The sequence below is a fragment of the Halichoerus grypus genome, chromosome 5, assembly GCF_964656455.1.
Source record: "Halichoerus grypus chromosome 5, mHalGry1.hap1.1, whole genome shotgun sequence".
In the NCBI taxonomy this organism is placed as follows: domain Eukaryota; kingdom Metazoa; phylum Chordata; class Mammalia; order Carnivora; family Phocidae; genus Halichoerus; species Halichoerus grypus.
The window spans coordinates 38,095,207-38,121,732 of NC_135716.1; the positions used below are offsets into that span (position 1 = coordinate 38,095,207).

Sequence of the window (26,526 nt, forward strand, 5' to 3'; positions counted from 1 at the left end):
AAGCCCTGCCTCCACGCTCAGCATGGAGTCTGCTTATCCCTCTCTCTCTCTGCTCCTTCACCCGCTCGCACGCACACGCTCACCCGCGCTCTCTCTCCCTCCAATAAATAAATAAAATCTTTAAAAAATAAAAAAATCTATAATGATGATTTAGTGCTCTGCTTTTTAAAAAAAAGATTTATTTATGGATTTTTAAAAGACTTATTTATTTATTTTTAGAGAGAGAGAGAGAGAATGAGCAAGCGGGAGGAGGGGGAGAGGGAGAGGGAGAGAGAATCCTGAAGCAGACTCCCCACTGAGTGCAGAGGCCCACACTGGTGATCCCAGGACCCTGAGATCATGACCTGAGCAGAAATCAAGAGTCTGTGGCTTAACTAACTGAGCCACCCAGGCACCCCCATTTATTTATTTATTTGAGCGAGAGAGAGAAAGAGAGGGCACAAGACAGCGCACGCATGGGGGCAGGAGCAGAGGGTGAGCCTCTTCAAGCACACTCCTGGCGAGTGTGGAGCCTGAGGCCGGGCTCAAGATGGGGCTCCATCTCACAACCCATGAGATCACGACCATGAGATCACGACCGTGAGATCACGACCTGAGCCAAAACCAAAGCCAGAGGCTTCACCCACTGAGCCATCCAAGCGCCCCTAGTGCTCTGCTTCTTAAATCAGTATGCAAATCCTAGGATATCTGGGGTCACAGAAGGGGATAAGAGAAACCAAAATATGGTGTATCTTCCTGAAGCATCAACTTTCCTCAGCTTTTCATATTGAAACCAACAAGAATTTATCATGGAACAGAATGCAAAATCTACCTGATTTCATAAAATGAAACATCAAAGAAATTGCTCCTTGTACTAGCCTCTTTAAAAATTTTTTAAATTTATTATTATTATTATTATTTTGCACTGGCTTCTTGAGAGCATGTTTGGGGTACAGAGGCTTTTGTTTCTTTAGGAGAGAGGTTAGCAAGTATTGCACATTAGGAATGGATTTTTCCATCACTTCACATTGTTTTCAGTGACAAAGGGTTTGGAATCACTTTTATATATGGTTTTAATGACTTTGCCTATTTCCAAACTTTTTACTGCTTTCTGTTATCTACTGAAATTAGAAATAAATTTATCATACACCACGAAAATGACTGCAACACAACATACCTCTGACTAGGACACAGTGTGTGAACTTTGAAACAGCATTCACGATAACCCTGTGCTCTCTACTACAAAATCAGAAAGGAAGACATTTCTGTTATTGGAATAACACAAGGTACTAAAAGAAGACCTCTGAAAAGGAATTAACTGCAAAATAAAATTTCCCCTAGAGTTAGTCTTGAATATGATGCAAACTAACTTGAAGAAATTTGCTTAACCTTCGAAACTTGGTCTAAAATGTTAGCCATTCGAAATCTAAGAAGTGCACATAAAACCCAGTCATTCTCCAGTTCATTAATCTGCTCTCTTTTTCACAGCACTTCTTACTGTCAGAAACTTATCTTAATCATTTAAAGTGTTTATTACCTATCTCTTCGATCCCTAACCCCCAAAAGTAGGGTCAATTGTATCTCCAGCATCTAGCCAGGCACCTGGCTATCACATAATAGACGTTCAAAATATACTTGTTATGACCAGTTTTTATCGCACGGATATTTGTCAAGAAAAACCGAAGCCAAGGATAGGGGAAAGTGTATCTGACCTCTTCAAAAGTGCAGGAACCTACTTGATGGAATGAATGTTCACCTGTACTCTGCGCATCCTTAACCATCTCTAATGCTGAAACGCGGAAGAGAAGGCAAGCTCTCGATAGAAAAATGGGTACCACGTCTCTCCTTACGACCAGAAACCAATGGTTCCCAGGGAATTTGCAGCTTTATATAATCTGAAAGTTCCGTACTTTGAGGAGATGAAAGAGCACCTCTTGTAAGGGCAGGAAAATACTTATCTGTTTAAGGGAACCCGCGGCCAACCGCGGTAGGGATTTAACCCCACCTCCCCGATCGCCCGGCGAGTAGGGTAACCCCGGTCCCGGCCCTTGGCCTCCCGCGTCGGGCAGCGTGCGCGGCGGGGCGCACCGGGACCTCCACACCGCGGCTGCAGCAGCCGCGCTCCGGGTTTCCGGAGGGAGTCGCGCTGCGCTCAGGGTGCACTCCCGTCCTCAGCGAGCAGCCCGCCCCCTGCCGGGCGGGGCGGACACAAGTCGCACCTTTCGGACCCTCGGGGAGCAAGCCGACCCGAATCCCGAGGCCCCGGCGGGGTTGGGGCCGGGTCCCCTGCTCACCGCTGCGGAGCTTGCTGCTGTCGCCGGCCTTGTTGAGGGCGCTGCTGGAGCAGCCCATCGCGGACAGAAAGGCGGCCTTGTGGACCAGCGCAGCCACCTGTCCCAACCCGGCGCGGGCGTCGGCCCGGAGCTCCGATCCCGCGCAAACCGCCCCGGCGCCGCCGCCGCTCCTCCAACTCTGCCGGCCCGGCTCCCGCGGGTGCGGAGCGCAAGCGCACAGCGGAGCTCCGCGGAGGCGGTGCGCACCTGGAGAAGGAAGGCTGCAGTGCAGAGGTGGAAGGGGCCGGGAGGGTAAGGGAGGGACCTCGCCAGAGCGAGGAAGCAGGAGAGGACAGGGACAGGGAGCCAGGTGGGCAGAAGGTGGGGAGTGCAGTCAAGGAGGAGAGGGGAAAAGGCTTCAGTAGCAGGGATAGGGACGCTATCCCGGAGAGGGCGAAGGGCTGGGAGGGCTCATCCGAATCATCACTAAATAGCTGGGGAGGGGAGGAGGCGATTGTGGCCAGTGGCTATTGATTGGTAGACTAGCTTTGGATGGCAGTCTTATTCTTACATAACGTCAGTACTGTTACCACGAGGAAGTTTGCTGTTGATATACTATTTAATCCACCTCGTATTCAAGTTTGGTCAATTCTCCAATCCAGGACCACACATTACATTTAATTGTTGTGCCTCTCTTTAGTTTGCTTTAATCTTAAGTAGTTCCCCCAGTCTTTGTATTTCATGACCTTGACCTTTTTTTAAGAGAATAGCCCATTTATTTTGTAGAATATTTCTCAATTTGGGTTTGTCTGGTTTTTCCTTATAATTGTTTTCAGGCAATGCAGTTTTGGCTGGAATACAAGATGTTATGTTGTCTGTGACTTCCCATCAAGAGCACATGATGTCAGTTTCTCTACTTGGGTGATGTTAACTTTGATCAGTTAGTTAAGGTAGTGTCTGCCAAGTTTGCCACCAAAAAGTTACTATTTTACTCCTTGTAATTTATGGTGAGAGACTTTGAGACTAACATTCTATATCTCATCAAACTTTTATCTGCTGTTAGCCTACATTAATATTCTTGCTGGGATCAATTATTACTATGATGGTTATCAAATAGTGGTTTTCTAATTACATTATTCCTTCTACATTTATTAGTTGGCATTCTACAGTAAGGGAGCACTTTCCCTTTTCCTCCATTTATTATTCATTTATTTACAGCAGTAAATACTCATGAATTCTTACATTATTCAATGGGTCATGTTACTATTTGTGTTAGTTTTTTAGAGCTGCGATAACAAAGTACCACAGATGGGTTGACTTAAACAACAAAAACTTATTTCCTCATAGTTCTGAGACTAGAAGTAGGAGAACAAGGTGTCAGTAGGGTTGGTTTCTTTTGAAGGCCTTTCCTTGGTTGGGATGGCAGTGTTCACCATATATCTTCACATGGTCTTCCCACAGTATAAGTATCTATGTCCTAATCTCCTCTTCTTACAAGGACACCAGTCATATTGGATTAAGGCCCACTCACATGACCTCATTTTACCTTAATTACCTCTTTAAAGGCCCTGTCTCCAAAACAGCCATATTACAAACTATAGCGGTTTAGGACTTCAACATATGAATGAGGGGGGCACAATTCAGATCCTAACACATCATTATTAATTTGGATGCTCAAATTGTCTAAAATTTGACATATTTCCCTCTATGGGTCATGGGGGTACACAGCTATGGTCTTTACAGTGTGTTTAGAGGTCTCCCTCCCTCCCTTCTCTACCTCACTTCTCCTCCCCTTCCTATCCCTTCTCTTCTCTTTTTCCCCTCTTCCTCTCCCTCCTGCAGTGTAGGCCTGACAAAGCCTGGGCTGCCCAGCAATCAATTCACAAATCCCTTTGAATGAAGAGGAGACTGGGTATCTTTGAGGAAGTACACTTTATAACATTACAAATACGTACTATAACTCTCCTCCTAGCCTTCTAATCAGGGTTACTGTGCCCCAAGGAAAGAGAAGTACTTTGAAAGTGGCTAACTAAGGATTTGGCTGGATTCCAAGTCCCTGAGCAAAATTACAGGATTAGCGCAAGGAAGTTTAGGGGGAGAGGTACGTGGATGGACCTTTCAGAATAGGCCACAATTTGGGGAATATTTATGTCTTATATAAATGCTATCAAAAGGCCTTCATAGGTTGGGCTGCCGTAACAAAAATGCCATTAACTGGGTGGCTTAAATAACATATTTATTTTTCATAGTTCTGGAGCCTGGGAAGTCTAAGATGAAGGTACTGGCCAATTTGGTTTCTGGTGAGAACTCTTTCTGGCTCACAGATGGCAGCCTTCTCACTGTGTCCTCACATGGGGTGGGGGTTGGGGGACTTCCTCTTCTTCTTCTTCTTTTTTTTAAGATATATTTATTTATGTTAGAGACACAGAGGGCGAGAGCGAGTGGGGGAGGGGCAGGGGGAGAAAATCTTCAAGCAGACTCTGCCGCTGAGTGTGGGGCTCGATGCGGGGCTTGATCCCATGACCCATGAGAGAGATCATGATCTGAGCTGCAACCAAGAGTCAGATGCTCAACCAACGGAGCCACCCAGGCACCCCTGAGACTTCCTCTTCTTACAAGGCCACAGTCCTAACAGATTAGGGCCTCACCCTTATGACCTCATTTAACCCTAACTACCTCCTCAACCCTACCTCCCCACTGAATCACATTGGGGTAAGGGCTTCAACATATGAGTGGGGGAGGGAGGGGCCACAAGTCAGTCCACAGCAGGCTCCCACTTCAGAAGATGCTCTTTTTTTAAAGTCACATTTAATTTGATTTAGCTAGTGAAAGTTTTTCAAAATTCCATTCTTCCTCAAAAGAGATGCAATAACTCACAGATTAGTTAAATATAAACACTAACTTGAAATTCTCTGAATCCTAATGCTTTCATGCTAAACCAGGGCTTACTGGGCCCTTAGTTAAGTACCCACTTTTCCCCATCAACTATTTTTTAGGAGTTGACTGGGGTATCTTACTTTTCCTTGGAAATAATTTGTCAGCCAAGCCATGGTCTCTTCCATTTTCTTCAGAAGAAGCATTTTATAATCAGGTGAACAATAATAATCCGTTGTCCTGTGGATGTTAGTCTTTTACATGAGCCACCTCAATGCTTGCTCAACGGGCTCAGGAATAGGTTGGCTCTAAGAACAGAGAAAGAAGACATACGTGAGCTCAACTGCATGTTCCTCCACTTAACATGGTTTACCTGGCTGAGGGCCCAGTTTGCCAGTAGCACTAAAGAGTGACCAACTATAAGCCTCCGAAATGGTACCTATACCTTAAGGGGCCTATCAGCCACTTCGTGAACGAGTGATAAGACCTCTTTGGAAACAGAGTGATTGAACCTCTTTGGCATTTTTTATTTTAATAGACATTGGATTCGATTTGATTTTCCTGCACATCAGGATAATATCCTCAAGACATTACACACCAAGACACTACATTCAGTATTGTATCTTATCAAATAACTCACTTTACTATGAGACAAGTAAAGTAATAGGTGAATTTCTATGTGATCTACTGGTCTTTTCATCTACCTCCACATCCAGAAGCTAAACCTACAGGATGATGGAGGGGCACATTAAACACTCAGTTATGGCACCAGCCAAGAGAAAACATCTTTGAAGGTTAGGGTGCTGCCCTATGGTTTGCAGAGTATGTTTTGAACCAGTGACTAATAAATGAGACTACTTCTTCCATGACCATATACACAGATCTGTGCTCTCCAGGCTTCTTGTTCGTTTGGTGAACTATAACATAATTTTCCTTTTATGCTTAACTGAGCTAGTTTGTTTCTGTTGCTTACAACTTAATTATCTAGACTAATATACAATATTTACCCTACTTTCCCTCTCCCTGATCACTCTCCTTCTTAGCAATTACCTGTCCTGTCTTATTCCTTCAGTCTTATCTTGATAATACCTGGATATAACTGATACTGTCATTTTAAATGCTGATAGTACCTTGATGTGTTATATTTTGAAGGCATAGTCATAAATCTTTTCACCTTCTTTATCATTTTTCTTCAACATACTCATGTTTTGATGTTGTCCCAAATTTGCATTTATTATTTCTCCATTAACTAATCAGTAACATTTTCTGATCAGCATGACATACAATGTTACATTATTAAGTTCCAGTTAAAAGCAAAAAATTGGTGTTTTAGCCTGTGTATCACACCTTTATTAAGGATAAAAGTACATGTACATGGCAGGCTTTTCAAATTATTGAAAATAATATGTAAAATGTCATATTATAGACACTTAGAAACATAGGAATCCCATTTATACTAAAATTTTAAAAACTGACTCTAAGAAATACAAAATAACCCAAAGACAAACATTTATAGACATCACTCTACGTTCCAAGTGTCACTCCTTCACGTTAAAATAGCGAATGAAGTACTCTGGGTTCTTTGTATCCAAGAGTATTTAAAAAACATACGCTCCTTGGATGGAAAAATGGTTTTTAAAAAAAAGGAGAAAGCATTTCTCTGGCCTATTTTTAATCCAGTGCGGTCTGGAGCATTCCCAGTCTGAAAAGAGAGGGGCATAGGAGAAATATTTTGGATTCCTTATTATTGTCCTCTAATGGTTCAGAATTCTTGTATCGGTGTATGTGTGTTTAGTTAGTTGAAAGGTGACCAACATTCATTAGGTTTACAGGATATTTTCACTTAGATTCACCGTCCCTTCCTCTCTTCACCAGATTTCTGAGCATGTATTATGTCCACGGTGACTTAAGAATGTGAAGGTTGAGTTAAACAAATAGACTTCTAAATTACAGTTGACCCTTGAACAACACTGATTTGAACTGGGAGGGTCCACTTATACACGATTTTTTTTCCAGTACAGTACAGTAATGTACTTTCTCTTATGATTTGCTTAGTAACATTTTCTTTTGTCTTGTTTGCTTTATCACAGAGTATATAATACATAGAATATAAAAAATGTGTTGGGATGCCTGGTGGCTCAGTCGGTTAAGCGTCCGCCTTCAGCTCAGGTCATGATCCCGGAGTCCTGGGATCGAGTCCTGCACCGAGCCTGCTTCTCTGTCTGCCTGTCACTCCCCCTGCTTGTGCTCTCTCTCTGACAAATAAATAAAATCTTTAAAAAATAAAACGTATTAATCGACTGTTTATGTTATCGATAAGGATTTTCTGGTCAGCAGTAAGCTATTAGTAGTTAAGTCTTTGAGGAGTCAAAAGTTATACATGGATTTTCGAAATGCATGGGGGGTCAGTGCCTCTAGCCTCTGAGTTGTTCAAGGGTCACCTGTACTAATGGGCCGCTTCCTAATCTGGACACTGAATAACTAATAGCTGATGATAATGAATATGATAGTTTTAACTGCTTAACAATAAGGGATGGGCCAGTGTACTGAACCAATGAATATCAGATGAACTTGTTAGTATTTGCTCTAACAGGGAATGCAGCCTGTCACTTTTAATTCCCATAGCAAGTATAAACCAAAAGCACAATGAATGCAGGTGCCTGCAGAGTTCTCAGAAACTTGGAGCAGCAATTTTGGTGAATGAAAACCAAAGCCTTGTGTTAATTCTGTTCTATCACATTTACCTGTTGATATTTTTTCAAAATCACTCTGAAATGCTACCGACTGATACCCAGAAAAAACAAAATAATATCTAGATGGCAAAATCCCTTCTTAAAGCATATGTATTTCCCAACTTTTTATTATGAAGATTTTGAAACTCAAAAGTTTAATACTACAACCACCACCTATATACCCTCCACTTTAAATTCAACAGTTGTTAACACTTTGCTGCATTTGCTCTACCTACCTTCATTTTAGATTTTTACATTTATTTTAGCGATTCAAAAATAAGTTGCAGATAATCGTGACACTTCATCCATATATACTTCAACATACATCTCTTTGGAATAAGGACATGACTTAAAGCAGTTATTTTTAATAATAGTAAGAGTAATCTTTTAACACAGGGGTCATCAAACTTTGGCCTGCAGGCCAAATCTGGCCGGCCGCTTGATTCTGTAAATGTTTTATTGGAGCACAGCTGTTATCTATTGCCTGTGGCTGCTTTTGTGCTATGACAGAGCTCCGTCGTTGCCACAGAGAACATATGGCCCCAAAGGCCTAAAGTATTTATTCTTCGCCTCTATAGAAAAAGTATGCCAATTCCTGCTCTGATAAATACAAGTGTGGAAAATTTTATAAAATCTTCGAGTCAAAAGATATGACTGTCATTTTTGCATGGTGTTTCTTCCCCTAGTGTATAGGTTTTGTAATGTTGTGAAAGACTTTAGGTGTGGGCAGGTGGCTGTGGTAGGAAGGTTGAAGAGATGGGAGTTGGACTGATGAAGAGAATTAATATTCACTGCACATTTGTTCTGTACAAGGCCCAATGCTAGGTGCTTTTTACACCATTACGTTTACTGGGATCCTCACAACAATACTATGAGGTAAACATATTATTCTAGTTTTCTGATGAAGAAACTGAGGCTTAGGGAGTTTAGACAATTTGCCCCAAGTCAAGCAGATATTAAATAGAAAAACCAAGAACCTAAGTCTGTCTCCAAAGAGATACAGCAAAATCAGTTAAGATTCCCTAAGAAGAATTCTCAAACATTTTGTGGTCACGTTTCATACATAAAATAAGTGCTTTGAGCTTCTCTGGCTTCCAGTACAAAACCATATTAAGATCGTTGGGATCTTTAAAGTATAGCGAGGACATATATAGTAAGAACCAGAAACTTGTTATCGTATAGCGAAAAGCACCCCAGGAAAGTCTTATTAAGTACTTTGATCACTTAATCTCTAAAATGGGGATAATATCTATCCTGATCACTTTGGGAGAAAGTATTAAAAAGCTTTGAAAATATACGGCTCAATATATAAGTATAAGGCTTCATTATTTAGTTTTTGTCTTTACCTAAGCAGGCATGCCTCAAACCCAACTTGGCTGTCTCATTCTTCAGTTTTTTGTGTTTATTTGAAAGTAACCTTTGCCCCCAGCATGGGACTCAAACTCAGGACCCCAAGATCAAGAGTTGCATGCTGTACCAACTGAGCCAGCCAGGTGCCCCTCATTCTTTAGTTCATTACTTCTCAAATTCTAGTATTCGTAAGAATCCCCGAAGCTGCATATTAAACTGAGATTCCTATGCCCCACCAGAGATTTCTTCTACATACCTGGGTGGGGTCCAAGAGTCAGAATTCAAGGTGATTCTCAATCAGGTGATCTGGGAGCCATACTTTCAGAAATACTGCTTTCAGATACAACTGGTGTTTCACAAGACCTATTTAAAATCACCACTTTATTATTAAAAAGGAACTTTACATAACAATGCATGCTGTAAAATAATTCAAGTAGTACTGAAATATGTAAGGTAAAAAAATGTCTTCTCCTCATCACCCACTCTCCTCATACCTTATCCAGTGGTAAGTTTTGATGATTAGCTTTCCAGACTTGAATTTTCTATGCATATATAAACACATACATTAAGAATGATGAGCATTTGATGTTTCTAATTTCGCTATTAAAAATAATGCTGAAATAAATATCCTTGTTCACATGACTTCGAGAAACTGTGACTGTTTCTGTAAAGTTGACATACGATGACTGCTTACCTACTGGTCCGATTTTACACTCTTTGGGTACTAGTGGGAGACGCTCTGTACTCGCTATTTTTAATGATCCGTCATTGCACATTTATATCATGGCCCAACGTTCACAACAAAAAGATTTGTCAAAGAGATCTGTTTATTGCTCTATCTGTGAAGATTCGGTTTACAAGGTTACGCTAACACCGCCACTAAAAAGGTGAGTTTGGGGAAGTCAGCGCGGGGCGCCACCGTTCTCCGAAAGAGGCCGGCAACTTGGGCGAGGGCAGGACAGGGCGCACAGTTGCTTCGGCCCGCGTGGAAGTGACGCGGGAGGGTAGACCCAGGAGCTGAGGCGCACCGGAGTCCCCTCCAAGAGCCCCGGCTTCGGGATAGATGAGCTCCGCCGCACTAAGACCGTGGTCCAGCCGCCGCCGCCCCTTCTCACCGTCCCTCCCGCCTCACTCTCAGTCGGCTTCTCCAACTCCCGCCCGGTTCAACGTTCCCCGGTTCCTCAGTTCGCAGCTGGGAGCAACAGACTAACACAACTTTAAGGCCCGCAGCAAAGAGTAAGCGTACAGGTCTGCCGCCATTCTAACCAACCATACAAACAGCAGCAGCCAGCGGCCCTCCTCTCCTTGCCCCGCCCCTTCCGCTTGCGGCTTACTTCCGGTTCCGGCGTCCAGGCTTCGCGGTGAAGAGCTTTGCATTGTGGGAACTTTTTCCTTTTCCTTTCCCGGCCATTTTGGCGGCTGGTGTTGGTGAGTGGGCTCCGCGGGGCCGACGTTTAGACAGCGCGGGGATTCCAGCGCGTTGCCGTTTGGAGCTGCGATCCTAAACTTCCTGTCCCGTCCTCTGTATGTTCTAGGTTGGGGCCGTCCCGCATCTAAGACAGGAAGATGGTGGCCGCAAAGAAGACGGTGAGTGAAATGCGCCAGGGCCGGAAGCCGATTCACGTGGAGGAATGAGTCTCGGCCCGGGCGGGCAGATCTGAGCACACTGGGGAGACAGCATGCCCACTCGCATGGAGGGGCCCGAGGAAACCGAGTGGTCCTCTCAGTGACTTAGGATCCTAGACTTGGGAGGTTTATTAACGGGCTCGGCTTCCAGAAAGCTGGATGCTGTTTTGACATGGTTAAAAAAAAAAAAAGGCCTTAAGATCCGTGTTAAATGTTTGCTTTGTAGAAAAAGTCGCTGGAGTCGATCAACTCCAGGCTCCAGCTTGTTATGAAAAGTGGAAAGTACGTGCTGGGGTACAAGCAGACTCTGAAAATGATCAGACATGGCAAAGCGAAACTGGTCATCCTCGCCAACAACTGCCCAGCCTTGAGGTAATCGAAGGAACCTTGAGGGTGTGTGTGTCGCCCACTGTATATTGATCGGAGTGAATACCCAGGAGTGTTACCATGGGCAATCTGGGTAGTACGAACTCGGTTTTATGTAAAATTTGTTTTACAAGCGAGCACTTGCAGAAGAATTTACGGTTTCTTTCGTGGTGTTTGGGGCTGACGGCCCCGGCCCTCCATCATGTTCTCTCATTGGGTAAGCTCATCTTTGGGAAAAATGTGTGGCAGAGGGGTAAAAACCACAGAACATCAAAGTTGGAGGGAAGCACAGACACATACTTGTTTCACCATGTGTTTTGTGTCCTGCCTTTTTGGTCATTTCTTTAAAATACTTCATTTTTCGAACTCGTTTTAGTGTAGAAAAGCTAAGATAAAAGTTCAGGCTGGCCGTGGAGCTGCAGATTCCTAATTCCCCAAGTTTTTGCTTGACCTCACTGTTTTGAAATTGAACTTAGTATGGAAAATAAGGTAAAGAAACTTGGACTGTGCAGAATATAAGCCGTGTGATCAGTTCCCTCCAGCACATTGATTTTTCTGTGGTAATGCATAACCTGCTCACAGGATTTTATATAGGGTGTCTGTACATAATTGGCTTTCCTGGAGTGCTCTGTCCTCCATCCCATCCCATGGTTTGGTCTTCAAGCTTATCTTCTGTGGCAGTGCTTCTCAAACGTGAATGTGCACAGTTACTGCTAATCTTGTTAAATTTGGGTTCTGATTTCATGGGTTTGGGTTGGGACTTGACATTATGCATTTTTAACAAGCACTCACGTTACTGCTGGTCTGTGGATCCATACTTTGAGTAGTGGTACTGATCTGTTAGGACTCCCTTCAGAAGGATTTGTAAAACCCTTAATGTCCACCTACTCAGTTGACACAGAAATGTTAGCTTTGTGTAAGTAATATTCCTCATCTAGGATTCAGAGCACCAGACAAAGAAATAGCTTATCTTTTAAAGATAACATGGGTTTGGATTCTGGAACCTCCACTTACTATTCTGTGCCTGAATGTCTTCGTTAGTTTAAAAAAAAAAAAAAGGAATATATACTACTTAAGAGGTTGTCGTGGAATTAGATAATGTAAAGTGTCTGGTGACTAGTAATTGCTAAGTAAATACTTTTATTTCACATCCTACTCTCTTTTCCATGATCATAGTTATAGTCTTAAACATAGAAGATACTTGCTAATTGTCCCATTTCATATAAGGGATCAAAGGGAAGGATGGTTTGTATTGGCTAATGGATGTGGTACTTTTTTTAAAGAGTAACAACTGGTTTAGTTACTGTTGGAAAGCCTTACCAACATTAAAACTAATGACGAAAGTAGTAACATTTTATCTGTCAGTCACTTGTTATGGTATTTATTTGTCTTTTGGTTTCTGAAGGAAATCTGAAATAGAATACTATGCCATGTTGGCCAAAACTGGTGTCCATCACTACAGTGGCAATAATATTGAATTGGGCACAGCATGTGGGAAATACTACAGAGTATGCACCCTGGCTATCATTGATCCAGGTATGTTTTTTAAGTCATAGAATAATTTTTTTTCCTTTATAATGTAATTACAGGTATTCTTTGCTATACAATGTCTGTGGTTCCTAGGTTCAGATATTGAGAATTTGGATAGAGCAAGGGATATCCTGTAGTTTTGTTTCACAGAGAATTGATAATATCAGTACACTGTAATAGATCTTGTTATAAATGAATTTTTTTACTTTGAAATGAATTTTGCTTGAAGCACTTAAATAATTTAGGACCTTGGTAAAGGTGAGGTTAAAAAGGTGGAGAGTAATCAGGTGAAATAGTAGAAGAGAGGAGTCCTTATTGGCTGCCTAAGAAATTAAGTTGAGAAGAAGTGCCTACAAATACAGATCATGTTATGTTTTGAACTTATGAGTTTTTAATTCATAAAATACCGCGAATATTCTCGCTGTTCTGATTTTGTAATAATCAGGGCAGGCTAAACATTCGCTATATTAAGACCATGCATGTGTCCCCAGACCTAGTTCTTTCCCTAGGTCTGGTTTTATCAATGCTGGTGATAAACCAAGTCTGATTATATGATGTATCATATATGGGAAATGCCTGTGACTTGGTATCTGATTATCCTTGAGAAATGACAGCAAAGCTAGTGTCACAACTTTTGAAGATAGCCATTGCTAATTTGATGATTACCAGTTGCGATTAAATGAATTGTAAAACTATTGTGTTTTATTTTCTAGGTGATTCTGATATCATTCGAAGCATGCCAGAACAGACTGGTGAAAAGTAAATCACGCAAAATTTTTCTTTAATAAAACTGGCCACAGCTTGTTTTAAAAACACTGTATTCATTGCAGTTTTTTTCTTCATATCTTTTTGTTTCCATACACTTTCCTGAAGTTAGGATTTGAGAGGATGAGGCAGTTAGATGTGGTGGCAACACTTTTGGGTTAAGAGCTATGTGTCCCAGTTTCTGTTTTCCTTTTTGTAAAGGGACTGCAGAGTTCCTTTCCTCTACTAGATTTTTAAAAGATTACAGTCTTTTAAAATTGTTGATACTGTTGACATTTTATATTTGAGTTTGAGAGGCAGCAAAGATCAATACCCACAATTTAACCAGAATTGTAATCCCAGCTTAAATCTACAAATCTGAGTAGCAGAGAGGATTAAATGAAATATGTACTCCCCTCCCAAAATTTTGTGTTGTCTGAGAAAAGTTCTGTTGAACTTTAATGAAGACGGGTTTTTCCTAAGGGTGTGTAGGGTTGAGGTAGAAGATCTGTACTTGGAGCACTTCAGAAGAATCCCAGATCTTCGGTAAGTGCTAAGTCCATAGTTGGCCGAAGTTTGTTTTACATCATTTTATTCCTAGAAGATACACTGTGAAGTGTATTTGGCATTCAGATTTTTGGGAAACTGCATACTGTGTCTCCCAAATATGTCTGATGGGAATCCTTTTCCCAAATCTGTTATTTCCTTTGGGACATTTCCAGGAGTTATTTTGGGAAAAATACTGATTTAGATATATCCTGATTTACAGAGTCAAATGTTGCTGGTAGAGTATACACAATCTGTGCTGGGCTCTCGGGCTGCAGCAGTGTCAGAAATAACCATGTCTTTTGGACTTAAGATCTTATTCAGCTCTCGTAGGCAGTTTTGGATAGTAGATGAGTGAGACATAGGAGATGAGGATGCCATCAGTACACCATATGGAATGTCAGTGTCCAGTATTTACTGAACTTGGAGTCCTAAGACTCCCTTTTTAATCACTATGGAACAACCACAGATGGGTCAAATTCCCAGTTTTATAGGTAAGGGAATGGGTTAATATTGCATGATTTTAGTTTGTGTCTGAAGTTAATCTGAGGTTATAGATATAATTTGAAGAATAGCTGTTACCAACTGGTTTTCTTACTGGTTGTTCAGTTACTCAGTATTTTACCAATTTGGGAGCACTACTGACATTTTTCCATGGGACAATTCTTTGTTGTGGAGGACTGGATATACTGCAGGATATTTCTCATGGTTTTCCATGTTGTAATGATACCCCCAAATGTTACCCCACGTTTTCAAAGTAGCATCTCCTGGTTAAGAGCCACAGAGATATGAAAATCTGTTAAATGTTCTAAAGTGCTCATATTTTAATATCCAGAGACTGTTGTGCTCAAGGTGTTTTAAAATGCTTAAAATTTGTCCTTGAAAAGAATTGCTTGCTGGTCTCTAATGCCCTATTAGTCTGTTCCATAGTTGTTAGAAATGTTTGTCTTTGTAAAAAAATTAAAAAAAAAAAAATGTTTGTCTTTGGGTTAAGGAAGTTTGTGTGCTTATTTTCTACTTAATTAGTAAATTTTGCCTTTCAAATTGAGCTTGCAGCTATTTGGGTTAATTTTGGATTGTTTTTCCCTCCAGGTTGACTTGTTACAATTTAATCTCTTAAGGGGTGGTCCCTGAAGAATACAATATTGCAGGTACCAGAGTACCATTTCTTTGTAATGGTTCTGTTGAAGGACTTTGGGCTGCAGGCATTTTGGAATGATGGCTTCTGGGAAATAATTTTGTGATTTCTAGGGGCTTCTATGTGGTGATAATATGCTATAAGGTCATTGAGCTTTTGCCTTTATATGTGCTTTTTGTGCACTCATTGTTTAAGAATAAAGGAATTTAAAGTTCAGAGAAAAGGAGTTTAAAGCTTGTAGATGGGAAACCTCACTCATTCTGGCTTGGGACAGCTGTGATGAAGTGCTATTAAAATGCTGCCAAAATTAGAGAAAATACCACTGGCCAGGAAGATCTGGGAAGGCCTAAGTTGGTATTTTTAAATGTTATTTTCTGATTATAATCAAAGTAATGTGTCTGGCTGGGAATCTCTAATATGCGGGGGATTGCAGGAAATTCCAGCCAACTGGATTTATTCCATACTTGTACTGAGCTACCTGTTAGGTGTGGAGATAGAAATGTCCCAAAAAAGAGGCTGGTTATTGTGGAGTGTGTTAATTGCAATTGGTAGGTATCGTGGCAGGGGCAAAAGGTTCGTGAAGAAACCAAACTCTAGGCTGGTCCTGAATGCAATTAGTTGAGCCTTTGGGAAGATCTGGTTCATGGAAAACAGTTCTCTTTGCTTGCAAATCTTATTTCCAGCTGCCCCTTAACACTTGGGCTCCCCCGTCTGCAGTGGCATCTGGTTTCCTTCCCCCTTGCCCTCCTTTTCCAGGCCTACCCCTACATCCTCTTCCAGTCTAGATTGGGTGCCTCTGAGTTACCATAGAACTTTTATGGCATTAATCACACCTGTTTCTCACTAAGGTTCTAGAGGACAGACTCAACTTTATATCACTTATGAGTTCAAACACCAGGGTGAATAATGACTTTCAGGGCTTAAACATTTACTTAATTCTCATTGATATGCTTGTGGCTTTCTAGGCCAGAATTTCATCTTCATCTTGTTGATAGTAGGTCTTGAACATCTATACATTTACTATAATTTACTACCTCCTACCTGTTTGCTTCAAAAGATAATTTAGGAGTGGGAATCTGCCAAAGTACTTTACTTAGATAAGGTAAGCAAAGCATTCATTCATTCACTCAACATATACATAAATTACCATCTTTGTGTCAGATATCATGGGCTGCTGAAGAATAAAAACAATAGTATCTAATAATTGAGTATTTAAAATGATACTTTACTAAGTAATGTACACATTAACCCATTTAATCCTCTTGGCAATCCAGTGAGCTAGTACTATTAGTCCCATTTGACATATGAAGAAATCAAGGCTTGTAAAGGTCACCACAGTAAACCTGAATGTAAAACCTTTACACCTATGACATACAGATAGCAAAACAAGGAAAAGGAGGAAGTATTTCAGATTTTAGACCATCTTCAAGTAAATATCTTGGATTAATATGTAAATTTGACTGATTGGATGGAGGCATTTGTTTCCTTTGAAGGCATTCTCCCGAAGATGAAGAAAGTTGAAAACTCTGATTAAATGTATTTAATGGCTAAAAATAAAGGGGTAGGGAGGTGCAGTCTAGAGCCACTAGAGGGAGCCAGGACTCAACAGAAAGTGAAGTACAATTGAGCCAAGGAAGCAATGCCTGAACTAGGAGTACCTCTCAGAAGGTAATGCCAACCCAAATCAGTACTTACTAATGAAATCCTGTTCAGGATCAATTGGATGACTCAAATACAAATACAAACTGAAGGTTTAATACTTTGGATCACAACTTTTATATTTGGAGAGAATCATGATTTTCAGGTAAGATTGAAGCTTAGGAGATGTTCTTCCCACTCTACCACACTGCCCTTTGGGAGAACAGTCTGATGAAAACACTCATCTTGAAATATTTAAATATAAGCTTATTGAAGGTGTTCTGTTTAAAAAGTATCATTTGGCCTCAAATACAGTAGCTTCCATGGGAAGGATGTCATTTTGGGGTCTTCATTTCTTTCTTTTTTTTTTTCTTTTGTTAGAGATTTATTTTAGAGTGCATGAGCTGGGGCAGGGGAAGGGGGCAGAGGGAGAGGGAATCCCCAAGCAGACTCCCCGCTGAGCACAGAGCCACCCGAGTACTCATCCCAGGACCCCAAGATGATGGATCATGACCTGAGCTGAAACCAAGAGTCAGATGCCCAACTGACTGAGCCACCCAGGTGCCCCTACCTTTGGCTTTTTAAAATTCATCGTTGAGTTTTATTGTGTATACATGTAGGTCTAGTGCCTTCCTTTTAAATGTATGGTATTTCTTTTAAATGTATGGTAGGGACCACACCACAATTTTATCAGTTCCCTTTCTGATGATGATTTAGGTTATTTTCAATTTGTGACTTACAAACTCAGGTGACATTCTTGTACGGGTCTCCTTGTGTGTATGTGCTAAAGTCCTCTAGTTAGATGCCTGTGAGGGCAGCTGCTAGAGTGCCGGCTTGTGTGCATTTTCAGTTTTACTAGGTATTGACAGATTATACTCCAAAGAGCATGCCCATTTGCATTCTCACTAGTAGTGTGTACAAGAGCCCCATTTTCTTCATCCTTGCCAACACTGTAGTCAGACACCAATTTTTGCCAAGCTGATGGTTTTAACCTGTGTTTTCCAGATGGCCAATGAGATTCAACATTTTTTTTTTCAAATGCATATTGACCATTTCCCATATACACATACCTTGCATTCAAAGTTAACTAGGAATTTTAGGCAGAATACCATTCTCTGAAGTGGTGAATTTTAATATTGTATAAAAAAATCCAACTTGTTATACAAGTACATACGTTTTATGATTTTATGCATACATCCATATACATATATCAAGATAAAAGTCCAATACAAAAAAATAGCTTTTCCTATAGCCAGTGTTCTACAGAAGTAAGACTGCAAACTATTTTGTAGTCAAATGAGATCACAACACTCAAAGGTGGGACAAGGCAAAAGCAAATCATGTCCACAGTATGGTACAGAATATCTTGCATAGCTTGTTTGTTCTCACTTGATAATCTCATTTTAGGGTTCTGAAGGACTTTTTCTCAAATTTATACAAGTTAGTGTGTACTTTTGCCTTTGTGTTCTATAGCAAACCAGCTTTCTCAGTACTAGTTAGGTTTTACTTTACAACTTTATAGACTTAACAATAGCCTGAGCTTTGGGGCTCAAGCTGCTTTCATTGTAATGCTTGATACAATGATGGACAAATACGTAGAGCATTTCAAATCTTCATCTGTATCTCAGCCGATTTTCCAGGGCTTCCATCCTTTGTGTCATTTCTTCTAGTGACTCTCAAATTAAGGAAGAGGAATCTGAATTGCCTATTTTTATTTACATTCAAATTGATTTAGCTGCATAAAAATCTGTCCTGAAAGACATAAGCCTTTGGTTTTTCCCTTTTGGAAAAATTTTTAAACTCTGACTTGAAGGTTTATAGTAAGCCATTTAACACATCCTATCAAGACCATAAATCTCTTGGCGCCTGGGTGGCTCATCAGTTAAGTGTCTGCCTTTGGCTCAGGTCATGATCTCAGGGTCCTGGGATCGAGCCCCACGTCAAGCCCCACATCGGGCTCCCTGCTCAGTGGGAAGCTTGCTTCTCCCTCTCCCTCTGCCTGCTGCTCCCCCCCTCCCCCCCTCAAATAAATAAAATCTTAAAAAAAAAAAAAGATTACAAATCTTTCAGGTTAAATACTTTTTAACATCAAAGTGAAGTAGTTCAGTTAAAATTATTTTTTGAGAGAGAATGTGTGCGTGGGGGAAAGGGGCGGGGTAGGGGGAGAGGGAGAGAGAGAATCCCAAGCAGGCTCCACCCCCAGCACAGAGCCTGGGTTGGGGCTCGATCTCCCAACCCTCAGATCACGACCTGAGTCGAAATCAAGAGTCAGAGGCTTAACCAACGGAGCCACCCAGGTACCCCGAAATTCTTAAAAAAACTTGTTCTAGGGGCGCCTGGGTGGCTCAGTCGTTAAGCGTCTGCCTTCGGCTCAGGTCATGATTCCAGGTCCTGGGATCGAGCCCCGCATCGGGCTCCCTGCTCAGCGGGAGGCCCGCTTCTCCCTCTCCCGCTCCCCCTGCCTGTGTTCCCTCTCTCGCTGTGTCTCTGTCAAATAAATAAATAAAATCTTAAAAAAAAAAAAAAAAAAAAAACCTCATTTACAAAAAAAAAAAAAAAAAAAAAAAAAAAAAAAAACTTGTTCTAATTCTACTCACACCTGTCTTGCTTGTAAATTAGTTTGCTAACAAACATATCTTTAGAAGCCAGAAGTGACAGTTTTGGGAATGTAGTGAAGAGAAGGATGGGGCCTTAATAAGAGATGATGTCACGAGAGAAAAGAGATTGGGCAGTTTTCACCTGCGAGGCCAGATAGGGCCAAAGGGTAGCAGCCTTGAAGACTTCTGACCTGTGCTCTTTTATCTATAACTTCCTTTGTCTTGTGAAGCAGACCCTCAGAAGTGGGGTGGGAAAAGGGAGAGGAGAGGGGCATTAGAACAAGCATCTGTTTTCACGTAAGCTCCGTAATACCCTCCACCAGTCCCCTTGGCAGAATGAGAGCCTGGATTCGTCACCTCCATTAACCACTGTCAGATTATTTTACTTAGGGGAGCATACTTCCAGCTTTCAGAAAGGGAATTGCTACATCTGTTCCTTATGATAGAAACCCATCGGCACAGAGAGTACGGAATTGAACCTTTTCCCCAGAGGCTAGTTGAGATAGATATGAGCCAGTCCTAGTAAGCTCACTGTAATTCAGAGTTCAGAGCAGCGGGCAGTAGGGAAACACTGAATCCTCATTTCTCCATTATCTCAAACCATTCCTTTTATGTGTAATATTGGTTTAATGAATCACTGGATTCTGCTGTCCCTTGATAGAATGTTTCATCTTAGAGTACTGATACAAAAGATCTCTGCTGCCAAACAAACAAAAAACCCCAGTCTTCTAGAAACCACATGCTTACCAGCTGTGGCTGCAGTGTGGCTTGGGGCCAAAAGGAAGGTTTGGAATTTATTTTATTATTATTTTTTTAAATTTTCTTCTTTGAAGATTTTATTTATTTATTTGTCAGAGAGAGACACAGCGAAAGAGGGAACACAAGCAGGGGGAGTGGGAGAGGGAGAAGCAGGCTTCCCGCTGAGCAGGGAGCCCGATGCGGGGCTTGATCCCAGGACCCTGGGATCATGCCCTGAATGGAAGGCAGATGCTTAACGACTGAGCCACCCAGGCGCCCCCAAAAGGTTTGGAATTTGGATGGGAGTTTGAAACCTCATCATTCTACATTCTTTGCCTAGACTTACTCTACCTTTGATGGAGATCAGACCTGGTACATATCCTCCTTTTCCTCCCAGCAGAGAGAGAGTTAAATTTTAAATCTCTTTCTCTTTACTTTGCATACTGACTGGCTGGCCTCACTGCTAAACCCCTAGAACAGCAGAGAGCAACCAAGTGCTTGACCCAAGCTTGCCACGAAGCTTGGCTTGCCCTTGGCCTTCAAACACCTAGCAGGTTGCTTAAGAAAAAAGCCTTTCTAGGAGTTCACTACTCTTGGCTTTATGGAAATAACTTCACTTAATACATACCCACAAGGACAGTATTTGTGAAGTTCGGTGAAATTCTTCACACCACACACACAAGCATAGTATTAGAAAAGGATATAGCGTTGTGTTAACTTTCTCACTTCTTCATTTGCAAGGTTCTGGAACATGATAAGGTTTTCACATTTGCATTGATCGTGTTTTTCTTCCAAAGGACTTCCTGAGAAAGCACATGGAAAGTGTTCACTCACCTCTGTAACTCACCAGACTTCCCAGATGCATAATAATAAGACTGAATCAGCACAGGGGAGAAACCAAAATGAAAGAAATGTTCAACTTTTTCCACGCAGCCAGATCCAGTAAATTCCAGGAGAGGGCTGCATGGGCTTCCAACACTGAGAGTTGCCGTTAGGGAAGTAGCAGGGAAGGCTACTCCGGTTTCTTTCAGTTAATTTTTCTAGTTCTCATTTCACTTAAGCCCTTCTCTTTTCCCCTTTCCCATCTCCTACTTCCTCCTTTCCTTTCCTCCTTGCAGCTGAGTCTGGGTGGCAAGCTAACAGGCTGGTATCGAGCCACCTGGTAGCAAGACTGTATTTGGAATTACCTGAAGATTTTGTTGAATGGAAAAGTTTTTGTGTGGACTGTGAAACATTGTCTTCTTCAAACAGATATCGGTGTTGCACTGCAAAATTAGAACAGGAAAGTAGGTCTCGGATATTTATGGTGACTGGCTCAGATTCTGTAAAGAGAAAGAAAACTGAAGTCAAACCTGCTTAACACAGTTGTGCTTACAACAAGCCGTCAGCGGTCAGAGTAACGTACTTGGTATTCCTAGCTGTGGTACGAGCTTTACTTTGGGACATACTGTGGCAAAAGACTTGTCAGTAGAGAGAGGCTATTACCAAATATGGCTTAAAGTATAGAGTAAATGTTTCCTATCTGATTGAGGGAAAAAAGCCATAGTTAACATAATTCAAATCTTACTGACTTTCACTTCTTTATGACTTTTGTCTGGGGGAAACCATGCTGGAAGCATCCACCAAAGGTTCTAGAAACACTGCTTTTTAAAAGTTACCTGTTGGCTTTTTAGAATTTTACCTGTTGGCTGGTGGCCCCTCTTTGGCAGTTCCCCTGCTGGGGAGTCCTGACTTCCATCAGAGTCTTCCAGAGCTGAGAGGGAAAAGATGACCAACAACACTTGTCTGCATGCGTATGTGTTCCTTAGGAAACCCGTCCCAGACCAGCTCCCCCACCTACCTGCTGTCACCCAGGGTGTTTCGGTTTTATTTGGTAACACCCGTTTCAAAAAAGCAGTTGGTTTCCAGGGTAATCCAAGACCACTCTAGGGCCATTCTCTAGGAAGAGAAACCTGGACCCTTTAAGTGCCTCTTAGTTAAGAATGCCCCCCTAAATGTCATGCCTAGAAGGTGGGGTGGGAGAAAGGTTCACGTTGACCAAGGACTAAAGCTGCAGGGACAACAGCTCCAGGAGGCATTTCAGCTTGAAGGAACCGGCCTAGAGGTGAAATCTCTCCTCGCATTAGAAGTTTGAAAGGCATTCCCTCCCCATCCCCCTCCCTCTTGTTGTTCTTTCCTTCAGAGGAGTAAAACACATCACTTCGCTTGGGGTTTGACTGGTGACCGAACCTGGGACAGGAGTAGGGAGCCGGGGCAGAGCTGCTCTATGTGAGCATCCTGGCCCAATGAGATTAGCACGGAGAGCTCTGGGACAGAACAAAATCTAGATTCTAAAGGGCAGGCTTGTGTTCTGTAAACAAAGCACTCCTTGCAGCCAGGCGTTCCTTACATTTGAAAGGACTACCCTCCCTTTCCCCTCCAATTACAGGCATCTCCTGAAATTGCACCTCAGCTCTGTGACATGTGTAATGTTTGTGTCTTAGTTAAATGATCGTTTCTATAGGGGTTTGTGGGGATTAAGTATGCTGGTGTGTCAGAATCTTTATCACACTGCCGAGCCCAGAGTAAGTGCTCATGCAATGCTAGCTGTTAATTTCGTCTTTTCTCTCTCCTGTTCCCCTTTTTGTGCATAGTGTTTCCAGGCATTACTGGCCCTGAACACCAGGGAGGCACTTTTCTGAGCACTTGGGGGGAATAGGTTGAGCATTTCTCATCCAAGGGTTCATGCTGCCCTGTGTGAAGAGCTCTCCTCGAGGTCAGCTACGGTACCTTCACATATGCCCTTCTTTAGTTTTTCACTTATCTCTCCCATCGTGCTGAAGTCTTCGGCATAGAAGAGATGCTTGTCCGTGGGCTCAGAGGCAATCTCTTGTAGTTCTTCCTCAATAGCTTTTCCTACCCCAACAGCATACATAGTTATGCCTAAGTTGCAGAGCAAATGAAGAACAAGGTAGTTAGAGGTGTGTTCCCAGGGTCTGGAAGTTGTGTGAACCGCACCTAAAGCCAGGTGGATGTTAGGTGGTGGGACTTGAGGGGTCCAAGTGAACCTCCCTTTATCTGTCCACCATTTTTATTTTGGCCCTATGAACAAAAGAGGGGGTTCCAATAAGGGGAAGGTGAGGCATCTAGGGGAGGTTGGGAGCTAGACCACCAACCTGTTGTTCAGCTCTGGGCAAGGTCATTGAACAAACCTTCAACTTTTGCCTGAATTAGCCTTGGGGATAAAGTAGAAAAAAGCACCATCTTATTGCTTACTAAATGGGAATTTCTTCTGGGAGAATTCTAAGAAGCAGGTCAATTTATGACCTTCTAACCTAGTTTCTACTTCCCAAAGGTACAGGATAGGAACCTTTGATGATGGGGGGTGGGTGCAGGTGAAGCTGCATTCTACCCACTTGTCTTGAAAGGACAAAGCCTTATGAGGACGTGCTGAGCTGAAAAGGAAAATCTGCAGACCACTGGAAATCCCCCATGTCAGAAAGAAAGAATAAACTCAAGTACCAACCTTAGATATCAACAGAGATATGAGATTGCTCCAAAAGCTTTTCTAAACAACAGAAATCATTAGACTCCCTTCCTCCATATATGCTTCGCTTGAAAGTAAAACACAGTAAGAACTTAAATTCTCCTCATTTTCAACATTTTTTAGCACTGATATCTTGTTCTGGCTAATTCATTAGGCTGGATTTAAAAAATACACATAAAAATGGCTCTTTAAGCCAAGGGGCAAGAGTTATGCCTTGTTCTAAGTCTGTGTAGGGTCAATAGGTAAGTTCAACATCTTTGTCTGGGAGCCCAGTGACTTCATGCAAACTTCCTAAAAAGGATAACTACTATTTTAAGATTATATTAGTTATGCGTAGGGGTAATTAAATTCATCAGTGGATATCACTTCAGGTAAATTTTGTTGATTTTGGAACCAAATAAACATCAGTTTCTTCTACCACGTGCCCTTGGGCGATTGGTGGAAATGTGAATGGGGGAAAGAGTAAGGTAGACCGATCTCAATGAAACAAATAAAAGGAGACAAGATACTTCCCTCAGTACACTTTAAAAATGCAGGCTAGGTGGGCTAATGGGTTTGATGTCAGCTCTCAAGCTGGTTTGGAAGCAGAGGAACTGGGTATGGCAGCCATTTTTACAGTCCACTCAGAGGATTCAGAACAGGACACTTTTGTGGCTACTATTCTATTGGGCTAGAGAAAAAGGTTTCAATAATGAGGTAAACAATACCAGTAAAATGGACTCCTTCACAAACAGTGAATGTCAGTGTGAGCCAGCCTTTCTGTGAGGAGGAGTGGAGTTCACTAGTGGGATTGCTAGTACTTTCTCTCCTTGTTCATTTACTCAGCAAGTATTAGTCACACATGGACTACATGCCAGGCCTGGTCTAGGTACTGGGCCCATAACATCTTAGACGAAGCCCTGTTCTGCATACCCTTTCCCCACTCATAAGACTTGCTAAAGCAATATACCCTCAACAAGTTCTTGAAGAAAGTAGCTTTCAAGCAAACTGCTTCAAAACCTTAAGTTTTCTCATTTCCCCAAGGAATCCAGTCACTTCGCCTTACTCTAGCTCTACCAACCATCCTAGCTTTTGGGTTCCTTTTCTGAGGGCCACGCTCCTCTGCCACACTCTGCGCCTATGCACAACTAAAGTAACTTCCAGTCCTCCCCTCCCTCACATCATACATGAGTCAGGAAAACCTCAAGAGAACAGGCTTTGCTTTCCTGAGTAACAACTTAGTCATAATCTCTTCCAACATTTTGACTTTCTCAAAAGCTAAGTTTTGCCTCCTACAAACACAAGGGTATTCGCTATCATAAAGCTATTGCGCTTTCGGAGTGTTCACCTGAAGCACTGGTTTTAAAAAAAAAAAAAAGTATCAGTAAAAGTTCTTCCCACCAGGCATCTATTTTTACCAAACTCTTCAGGTCATCCGAAAGCAACCAGACCAGTGTTTGGGAACGGTTGTGTCTTCGTCTGTGGTTAAAGAGCACGTGCAGAGTCGCTCCTCTCCACTGGAGGTCACGCGCTGGCCAGGAAATCGCAGGTGTGGGGGGTGTAGACTACCAAGCAGCGCAGTCGCCGGGACTCATCCCTCCCACGGCCTGTAACGCCCGCGGGGCCCTTTACGGCCTCTAGGTGGCAGTGCAGGAAAGGGGTATCCGCGCTTGACAGGCAGCCTCTCCCAAAGCTCAGAGACTCTCACCCATGGCCTGACCACCTCTGACCACCCAGTGAGTTTAAGAAACCTGACCCTAGAGTGATGTACACCACACCTCCATCCCTTATTACCATTGGCCTGGGCTTTACTGGCCCACTCCGAGACGTCATCCTGAGCCCGTCCATCCGTGAACACGATGGCCACTCTGGGCACCCGTGTGGAGAGAGGTCTGGCCCCTTCTACTTGGGTGAAACTTCTCTCAAACATGTGTTTCAGGGCCAGCCCCGTCATGGAGCCCTTGCCCATGTATTTCATGTGGGCCACGGCCTTTTTCATGTCTTTGGCCGAGTTGAAGTTCCTCAGGGTAAACTCCGTGCGGACCTGCGTGGAATACTGGAGCAGCCCCACTCGAGCAGCTTTGGGGGAAACCGCCAAGGAATCTATAATGCCAGTGACAAACTGCTTCACAATCTCAAAATTCTCTTCTCCGAGGCTCTTGGATCCATCGATCACAAAGACCAGGTCAACTGGGCCTTCAGTGCATCCTATAGGAAGGAAAGGAAAGTTGAGATGGTCAAATGACCAAAACTCACTTAAAGTAGAAGACAAGTATGCTTCAGTTGGAGGCAGAACCACTTTGGAAAACCACCTTGGTTCTTTAGAGAATACACAGGACGGACTGAAGGGGTTGGGAGAGTCACGAGCCACGATAATTTTCATATTTGCCTTTCTCGGTGGCTTATTAAAGTGATAAAAAGTCTTTTTCACAAGCAAAATCACACGACAGAGGTACAGATTGTCAGGGAAACCAGGCCCACACTGTACTCTGGGTCACTGACAGCCAAGTCTGCGAGGGACTGTGTGTAGAGTACCCTGTAAGGCCTGACAGCACCCAAAAGATTCCTACCACTTCACTCCAGGAGGGTGCCATCACCCCAGTGGGGGCATTCGGACAGATGGCAGAGAAGGAAATTCTTAAATTCAGCTCAGTCATCCAGAGAGCTTTCCTAGTCACCAGCTTGTATTCGTGACTCTCTGTGTACTCCTAACAACTGCTAATTTATTAAACAAAAATTGGCTTCTGGAGCACCTGCTTCATGCAAGGCAGTAGGTAAGCAGGATTGCAATAGGGACCGAGGCAAAATCCCTGACTTGATGTTGCTTCCAGCCCCGCGGAGTCGGTTAGCCCAACACCGCGCACACTGGCTACCTGATTACGTGCCTGTC

At 42.5% G+C, this 26,526-nt stretch overlaps 3 protein-coding genes and 1 non-coding gene across 12 annotated transcripts in view; 2 read left to right on the forward strand and 2 right to left on the reverse strand.

Moving 5' to 3' along the window:
- Positions 1–10,530, reverse strand: part of LOC118532114 (glutamate-rich protein 5) — a 31,827-nt gene extending 21,297 nt beyond the window's left edge. For 2 of the 7 annotated variants that reach the window (XM_078072190.1, XM_036086506.2), the window contains exon 1: positions 2,274–2,865. In XM_078072190.1, coding sequence (XP_077928316.1) covers positions 2,274–2,331 — 58 coding nt within the window. In that variant the 5' untranslated portion in view covers positions 2,332–2,865. Of the gene's footprint in view, positions 1–2,273; positions 2,866–3,823; positions 4,801–5,269; positions 5,435–9,464; positions 9,572–9,702; positions 9,751–9,902 lie in introns of those variants that run through there. The other 5 variants (XR_013447770.1, XR_004915567.2, XR_013447771.1 and 2 more) reach the window with 5 other exon arrangements.
- A 1-nt stretch (position 10,531) lies between these two features.
- Positions 10,532–13,543, forward strand: RPL30 (ribosomal protein L30). The gene is made up of 5 exons (XM_036086509.2): positions 10,532–10,636; positions 10,744–10,795; positions 11,061–11,206; positions 12,606–12,736; positions 13,444–13,543. Exons 2-5 carry the CDS (start codon positions 10,775–10,777, stop codon positions 13,491–13,493), a joined length of 348 nt encoding a protein of 115 aa, XP_035942402.1. The 5' UTR covers positions 10,532–10,636; positions 10,744–10,774; the 3' UTR covers positions 13,494–13,543.
- On the forward strand, positions 13,137–13,268 carry LOC118532125 (small nucleolar RNA SNORA72). The gene has a single exon (XR_004915575.2). It is a non-coding gene; the product is annotated as a small nucleolar RNA SNORA72 (small nucleolar RNA).
- A 4,364-nt stretch (positions 13,544–17,907) lies between the features above and the next one.
- Positions 17,908–26,526, reverse strand: part of MATN2 (matrilin 2) — a 127,927-nt gene continuing 119,308 nt past the window's right edge. For 2 of the 3 annotated variants that reach the window (XM_036086505.2, XM_036086503.2), the window contains 6 exons: positions 25,431–25,844; positions 22,901–23,053; positions 21,813–21,884; positions 21,319–21,453; positions 20,836–20,934; positions 17,908–18,465 (listed from right to left, as the gene is read on the reverse strand). In XM_036086505.2, the coding sequence (XP_035942398.2) occupies positions 18,410–18,465; positions 20,836–20,934; positions 21,319–21,453; positions 21,813–21,884; positions 22,901–23,053; positions 25,431–25,844 (929 nt within the window). In that variant the 3' untranslated portion in view covers positions 17,908–18,409. The remainder of the gene's footprint in view (positions 18,466–20,835; positions 20,935–21,318; positions 21,454–21,812; positions 21,885–22,900; positions 23,054–25,430; positions 25,845–26,526) is intronic. The other variant, XM_036086504.2, reaches the window with a different exon arrangement.